Source organism: Chiloscyllium plagiosum, chromosome 29, assembly GCF_004010195.1.
Source record: "Chiloscyllium plagiosum isolate BGI_BamShark_2017 chromosome 29, ASM401019v2, whole genome shotgun sequence".
Classification (NCBI taxonomy): Eukaryota; Metazoa; Chordata; class Chondrichthyes; order Orectolobiformes; family Hemiscylliidae; genus Chiloscyllium; species Chiloscyllium plagiosum.
Window position 1 is genome coordinate 37,548,166 of NC_057738.1, and position 8,486 is coordinate 37,556,651.

Genomic DNA, 8,486 nt, shown 5'->3' on the forward strand with positions numbered 1-8,486 from the left:
AGGTGGGCGGGAGTCCTGATTGTGAAAGTAAGCTTGGAGGCGGAGGCGACGGAAGAATTGTTCGATGTCACGGCGTGTATATCTCCTTCCCCACTGACCTATTGTACTCTATGCCACTTTCTCCCCACCCCCCCCCTCCTCTAGCTTATCTCTCCACGCTTCAGGCTCTCTGCCTTTATTCCTGATGAAGGGCTTTTGCCCGAAACGTCGATTTTGCCTGTCCTCGGATGCTGCCTGAATTGCTGTGCTCTTCCAGCACCACTGATCCAGAATCTGGTTTCCAGCATCTGCAGTCATTGTTTTTACCTACCTGACTGCTGGAAATGTGCAGCTACAGCCAAACTCCATTGTCAGAGGAAGACTATCAGTGAGTGTTGTAGAGGGTCGAATATAATTACTTCTGCTATTGCTTCTTCCACTGAACTGAGCCCCCCTGTGCTCCCATCCCCCAGTTAGTATTTCAAATTTTTATCTGTTTCTCTTCGACAAATCTCAAATCTAACATGGTGGGTTAAAAGTGAATCACAATGTGTTGCTCATGTGCAGTAACTGTTAACAATGCCGGGCAGCCTTTTGTTTCTGTCACTGAGTGAGTAACAGCATTGGTCATGATGGTGTTCAAAACTAGCATGCATTCTGCTGCCTCAGCTTACAATGTTCATAGTGGTAATGGTGGAATTGCCATTCCACCTGGCAGCTGAAGACATCCAGTTGTTTTTTTTGTTTTAACTTGTAAGCTCAGTTTGCCAGTTCTTGTGTCCAGAATGTTCATTCTTTTCAGTGTCACTTTGATTTGGACACTCGCTTCAAGATGCCAACATAATTTGGTTTCCTACATAACTTACAAATTAATATAGCTGTCCAACTCAATGTTTTCACTGTTGAAATAATAATCACCTGCACAGTTAAAAAGACCACCCTGGCCCCCACTCCAAATTAATAATTTTAAGCTTCCTAATCCGGACTGCTGGTGTGTTTGAACTTTGGAAGTAAATGCATGCTTTCAATGGAGTGAAAGCACCTGAGAAGTGGAGATTATGGATTCCCATCATGCTACGATGTGAATTAAACCCTCCTACACTCTATTTGAATATTGGCATATTGGAACTGTTACTAACAAAATGCTATTGTACAAAAGCTGCATTAGGTTATTGCTTGAACAATACTTGAGGGTAAAGAACTATCAAGTGATATTACAGGAAATTTGGTCTGTTTAATGGTGGAGGTTTGTGCTTGTGGTGAGACCATGCAGTTGGTGGTGGGGTTAGAGAAATCACGGGGAAAAGGAGCCTCATTGAGGTTAAAGAGGTTGAGCTTGAGGGAATCTGTGCTCTGTGCACAGTCTCTAATGGAATCTCTCTTTCTTGATGTTTCTCTGTTGACTTAACTTGACCGATGAGTCAACATCCTGTAATGTGAGATTTATAATTGTGTCGAAGGACTAAGGAAGTGGGTTTTCAAATAGGCTATGGAACTTTCAATGCCAAGATGGAAAATCACTCTTAAATATAACTTTTTTTTATTACTCCAGGTTAAGTTAATCTTTCCTCGTACTTTGTTTTCCCCTGCTCTCCCTCCCCCCCCCCCCCCCCCCCCCCCCCCCACCAGAGACACCCGCTATCTCTCTCTGCCCCCTCCCTCTCACTTTCTCTCGCCCACCTATTACGCTCCCCTTCTTTCCTACCCTCCCCCTCTCAGACAGGAAACCGAGTTGGAAAAGCGTTGCATATATCTTTACAAACCGCTTTGGAGAAAGAAGAAAGTTTAGGAAAGAAACGTCAAAAAGTTGGATTTCTTGGTTGACTTCTGCACTGTACTTTTTTCTAATAAAAGATTATTTAAAATGTTTGTGTGGCTGAAGAGAATTTACTGTATTTAATTTGGGAAGTTTATATTTTTCCCAACAATTAATTGTACATTATAAAAATTGCAACTTGTATCTTTTGATATACTACTTTGGAGGCATATTACCTGCATGATTGGAAAGTGTTATATATACTTGCCTCATGCTGAAAAAGGCATCTTCCTTTTGAAACAAGGTTAGACTAATTGACTATCAGGAGCAGTCAGTGTCAGCATGATATTACTTCCTACTGTTGTCCCTGTGGACTGCAATTTCTCCACCTTAAGGATATTCTTCAATTTAGAATCTCTGACTCCAGCATGTGTTGAAAATCCACAAAGGATTTTCATTATCTTGGTTAGTACCAGCTTCTTAAGCTGAGTCCTTGTGTTCTAATTGACACTGCCACTCAATCAATACTCATTTCTGTGACTAATTGATTTGCCCTCCTAGCGCCCAGTGAGAATCCTCTTTGCATATTGTATATTACATCTGATGTTTGTGGAGAGTGGCAGATAAATCAAGGTATTTTGTATTCTTCATTGCACTCAACAAACTGCCTAAATTATGCAAGTTTTATTGATATCTATCTCTAATGACTCTTTAGCCCTTTCTCTCTTTCCTCTCGCCCTCATTCCCTCTCCTGCTCACTTACCCCTCTCAATCTTGGCTGCTCACACCCATATCTTTCATACTCCTTTCTCACTCTCATATCCTGCTTCCTGCCTTGCACACCTTGTCAGGGCGTGGACCTGACGATGGAGTCACCGAGGGAATGGTCTTTCTGGAAAGTGGATAGGGGTGGGGAGGGTAATATATCTCTGGTTCATGGTCCCCACCAAGCCACTCTCCCCTCCCACCATCTTCCCCCGCCACCGCAGGAATTGCAAAACCTGTGTCTGCACCTCCCATCTCACCTTATCCAAGGCCCCAAAGGAGCCTTGCATATCTATAAGAGTTTTACCTGCACTTCCACACGTGTCATTTACTGTATGTGTTGCTCCTGAAGTGGTCTCCTCTACATTGGAGAGATAAGGCGCCTACTTGCAGAGTGCTTCAGAGAACATCTCCGGGACACCCACACCAACCAACCCCACGGCCGAACACTTCAACTCCCCCTTCCACTCCGCCAGAGACATGCAGGTCCTATGCATCCTCCATCGCCACTCCCTTACCACCCGATGCCTGGAGGAAGAACGTCTCAGCTTCTGCCTTCACTGCATCAGTGTGGATTTTGCCAGTTTCCTCATTCCTCCAAGACCCCCACCTTATCCCAGTTACAACCTTCCAGCTCGGCACCTCCCTCGTGACCTGTCCATCTTCCTTCCCACCTATCCGCTCTGCCATCCTCTGACCTATCGCCATCACCCTCACTCAATCCAACTATCACACTCTCAGCCACCTTCCCCCACCCCCCCTCGTTTATCTCTTCACCCTCTCGACTGACAGCCTCATTCCTGATGAAGGGCTTTTGCGCGAAACGTTGATTCTCCTGCTCTCGCATGCTGCCTGACCTGCTGTGCTTTTCCAGGACCACACTCTTGACTCTAATCTCCAGCATCTGCAGTCTTCACTTTCGCCTGTCTGGCCTTAGGGATCTCGTATCAGATTTTAGTTCTATAAATTTCTCCACTGTCCTTTTTTTAATGCGAACTAATTTCCTTTAATTCCTCCTTCTCACTCGACCATTGTTTCCTTCGCATTTCTGCGAAGCTGTTTGTGTCTTTTGTGACGGCCAAACAAAATAGTTGTTTAAGGACAGGATTGGCAGCTTAATGTTCCAGGATACAAATGCTTCAGGAAGGGAGGCAAGCGAGATGGAGGGAGTGGTGCTTTTGATAAGGAATAGCATTACAGCTGTACTGAGGGAGGATATTCCCGGAAATACAACCAGGGAAGTTATTTGGGTGAAACTAAGAAAGAGATGATCACCTTATTGGGATTGTATTATAGACCCCCTAATAGTCAGTGGGAAATTGAGAACTAGATTTGTAAGGAGGTTTCTGTTATCTGTAAGAATAATAGGATGGTTATGGTAGGGGATTTTACTTTTCCAAACGTAGACTGGGACTGCCACAGTGCTGTGTGTACAAGAAAATTTTCTGATTCAGTATGTGGATGTACTTACTAGAGAAGTAAAACTTGACCTCCTGTTGGGAAATAAGGCAGGGCAGGTGACTGAGGTGTCAGTGGGGGAGCACTTTGGAGCCAGTGACTATAATTCTTAGTTTTAAAATAGTGATGGAAAAGGATAGATCAGATCTAAAAGTTGAAGTTCTAAATTGGAGGAAGGCTAATTTTGACAGTATTAAGCAAGAACTTTCAAAAGCTGATTAGGGGCAGATCTTTGCAGGTAAAGGGGCATCTGGAAAACGCGAAGCCTTCAGAAATGAGATAACGGGAGTCCAGAGACAGTATATTCCTGTTAGGTGTAGGGGTGACTAAAGAAATTGAGAGTTTGGTTAAATAAAAGAAAGCATATGTCAGGTATAGACAGGATAGACTGAGTGAATCCTTAGAAGAGTATAAAGGTAGTACGAGTCGAGAGGAACCTTTAATTATCCGAACATCAATTATCCAAAGATGATCTCAAGGTCCCGATAGGAACATTACATCAAAGCAGTGTTTCAACGCTGATCATGTCTTTTCTTGACAATGATTAAAAATGAGCCAGACTTCCTGAAATAGAACAGTCCTGGACATCGGTGAGAGCCCAGGCACCATCTCCAAATGATCTCTCTTTCTCTCTCGCTCTCGCTCGCTCTCTCCCTCGCTCGTTCCCTCGCTCTCTCCCTCGCTCCCTCCCTCCACTTTCCCAAGAGTTCTACACAGGCGTGTACCCTAAACCCCACTTCCTCAGATAATCTCCAACATTGTCCTGTAAAGGGCAAAGATGGAACCTGTCAAAAGTTGTGTGTGCTATCCCCTTCCCCCCCCACCCCCCCAAAAATAAAAGACACCATCAGTCCATCAGTCTTACTGTTGGTGTCTAGTTCAGCTGCCCTGGAAGTGCAGGGGGTGGGGGGGGCTCACGGGGGCAGGGATGGGTTGGGCTGGGACGGGGTTCACAGGAGAAGACGGGGCAGGGGCTCACGCGTATGATGTGCTGCTGCCTTGTCTCCTGAATGGGGAGCAGAATTAGCAAGTGCATGCTGTGTCAATCCTATTAAACTGATTTGGAGGGTGGGGAGCAGGAGGCTTCAGCAATGCTGTAGATCCCTTATACACAAGTGTGTCCCTGCTCAGAAACAAACCCTGAGACGGAGAGAGGGAGCAAAGCAGGCTAAGCGAGGAAAAAGGAAACTTCAGAAAACTCCAGAGCCCCAGAGAAGAGGCATTGAATCAATTAACCGAATAATCAATTATCCGAACGAAATACTGCCGGCCCATTGCATTCAGACAATCAAGATTCCTCTGTATACTTGAGAGGGGCATCAGGAGGGAAAAAAGGGGAGGTGAGAGAGCTTTGGCAAGTAGGGTTAGGGAGAATCCAAAAGGTTTTTACAAATACATGAAGGTCAAAAGGGTAACTGAGGGAGGGAATGGGGCCCCTCAAAGATCAGCAAGGTGGCCTTTTTGTGGAGCCACACGAGATGGGGGATATACCCCTAAATGAGTATTTTGCGTCAGTGTTTAATGTAGAGAAGGGCATGGAAGATATACAATGTAGGGAAATAGATGGTGACAGCTTGAAAAATGTCCATATTACAGAGGAGGAGATGTTCGATGTCTTGAAACACATAAAGGTGGATAAATCCCTAGGACCTGATCAGGTGTACTCTAGGGAAGTGATTGCTGTATCATCGATAGTCACAGATGAGGTGCTGGAAAGCTGGAGGTTGGCTAACGTGATGCCACGATTTAAGAAAGGACCAGCCAGTGAACTATAGACCGGTGAGCCTGATGTTGGTGGTGGGCAAGCTGTTGGATAATCCTGAGGGACAGGATGTACGTGTATTTAGAAAAGCAAGGACTGATTAGGGATAGTCAGCATGGCTTTGTGCATGGGAAATCATGTCTCACAAACTTGATTGAATTTTTTGAAGAAGTAACAAAGAGGATTGATGTGGGAGTCATCTCCCTTTCTCAGGGATCTGGGGTGGAGGGTGCTGCATTCAGCGGTCCCCTGCAACCGCAGATTGCGGTTGTTCACGGACTCACAGCCCAACTGCTTGGTCTGTGGCGCTGTGGAGTCTGTGGACCATATATACATTGGGTGTGGGCGTTTGCACTCCCTTTTTGATTTTCTAAAAAACCTTCTCTGTTTTTGGTTGCACTTCAGTCCCACGCTCCTGACCTTTGGGCACCCGGTACGGAGGGGGGAGGGCAGGTCTGAAGACCTCCTCGTGGGTCTGCTCCTGGGCCTGGCCAAACTGGCCATAAACAGGTCCAGGCAGAGGGCCGTGGAGGGGGTCGTTAGGGCCGACTGCCTGTCCCTCTTCCGCGGTTACGTTAGAGCCCGGGTGTCTCTGGAGAAGGAGTACGTGGTGTCCACCAACACCCTGGAGTTGTTCAGGGAGAGGTGGTGGTGCAGGGAGTGGAGTGCATTATTTCCCCCTCTAACTCTATTTTGATTTAATCCATGCCCTTCCCTTCACTGTTTGATCACGCAGCATTGCTCTTTGATATGAAGGGCGCTGCTTGTCACCGGCCACTTGGGTGTTTCTTCTCCTCCTGGTGGTGGAAACTGAATAAAGATTTGTGCACCTTGTGTCTTTCACTGTGTTTCACACCTGCGGAAAAAATAAGCACTACCGCAGTTAGGCGGTAGTGTGAGGGTAATTAAAAAAAAGAGGATTGATGAGGGCAGAGCGATAGGTATGATCTATATGGACTTCAGTAAGGCATTCGACAAGGTTCCCCATGGGAGACGGATTAGCAAGGTCAGATCTCATGCAGTACAGGGAGAACTAGCCATTTGGATACAGAACTGGCTCGAAGCTAAGAGACAGAGGGTGGTGCTGGAGGGTTATTTATCAGACTGGAGACCTGTGACCAGTGGTGTGCCACAAGGATCAGTGCTGAGTTCACTACTTTTCGTCATTTATATAAATGTTTTGGATGTGAACGTAAGAGGTATGGTTAGTAAGTTTACAGATGATGCCAAAATTAGAGGTGTAGTAGAGAATGAAGGTTACCTCAGATTACAATGGGATTTTGATCAGATGGGCCAATGGGCTGAGGAGTGGCAGATGGAGTTTAATTTAGATAAATGCGAGGTGCTGCATTTTGGGAAAGCAAAAGGACTTATACACTTAATGGTAAGGACCTAGTCGAATAGGCTAGGGCTGTTTTCCCTGGAGCGTCAGAGCCTGAGGGTGACCTTATAGAGGTTTATAAATTCATGAGGGGCATGGATAGGATAAATAGACAAAGTCCAGAACAAGAGGGCATAGGTTTAAGGTGAGAGGGGAAAGATATAAAAGAGACCTAAGGGGCAACGTTTTCATGCAGAGTGTGGTATGTGTATGGAATGAGCTGCCAGAGGAAGTGGTGGAGGCTGGTACAATTGCAACATTTAAAAGGCCTTTGGATGGGTATATGAATGTGAACGGTTTGGAGGGATATGGCATGGGTGCTGGCAGGTGGGACTAGATTGGGTTGGGATATCTGGTCAGCATGAACGAGTTGGACCGAAGGGTCTGTTTCCGTGCTGTACATCTCTATGACTGTAATTGCCATTATTTCCTTCTCCATTATCATTTCTCCTGTGTCCAGTGTTGTAAAACGACCATTTTATTGAAAGAACTCCTTAGATCTTTCTGCTATTCAATACTTATGTCTTCTCAATTTCACTGTTGTTTATTAATGCTCCCAATTTTGTGGATGAAGTTGGGAAAGTATTTTGGGACTAGTAAAAATCATTTGCTGGTCTTTAAATTCATTTTATTTATAAATGGGACACTCGCTACTTTGAACTTAATGTCACCATTTTGGGAAACATTTCGTGTGAACATCTCAGTAAAGACAATGTTGAATTCTGAACAAAGAGCAAGATGTTGGAGAGCCTCAGCAAGGCAGTAGGACTCTGGTAAGTCAGGCGAGTGTCTATGAGAAACAAGAGCAAATATATTAATAAGCATATTGGAAATGCACTAATTGGATTCCCTCTGTCTTAAGTTGAATTCAAATTCTCAAACTCCTGTTTAGCTTACTGCTCATTGTCTAGATTAACATTATCACTGTGCTACTGTACCCAGTGGTTCCATCAAGTACCACTGGATAATAAGCCTGTTGTGAAAGCTTTTCAATTCCTGAAAGTGCAAGAGAAACCCATTAGGTCTAGCAGCATCTGATGACAGAGATACAGAGCGTTTTGAGTGAAATATCACTTTTAAGTACTGACTGAAGAAGATTGAAATGTTTTATGCTGTGGGGCTTTTCTAACTTTCCCACAGTATCCAGGGATGGGCAGGCTATGTGGATTAGCCATGGTTAGTGCAGGGTTACAGGGATAGGGTGGGAGAGTGAGTTTGGGTGGGATCCTCTTCGAATAGTCAGTGCAAACTCGAGGTGCCAAATGGCCTCTGTCTGCACTATAGGGATTGTATAATTGTAAAAACTGCTGGCTGCACAATAGATGTAGGGGTGGCTCAGTGGCTCAGTGCCTTACAGCGCCAGGGGCCTGGATTTGATTGCATTC

The 8,486-nt window shown here is 45.2% G+C and overlaps 1 protein-coding gene across 1 annotated transcript in view; it reads left to right on the forward strand.

Annotated features, from left to right (window-relative positions):
• The window catches only part of exosc7 (exosome component 7), a 26,582-nt gene extending 24,734 nt beyond the window's left edge, over positions 1–1,848 (forward strand). Inside the window, exon 8 of the mRNA XM_043719575.1 lies at positions 1,699–1,848. Within this exon, the coding sequence (XP_043575510.1) occupies positions 1,699–1,803 (105 nt within the window). The 3' untranslated portion in view covers positions 1,804–1,848. The remainder of the gene's footprint in view (positions 1–1,698) is intronic.
• The last annotated feature ends 6,638 nt before the right edge of the window (positions 1,849–8,486 follow it).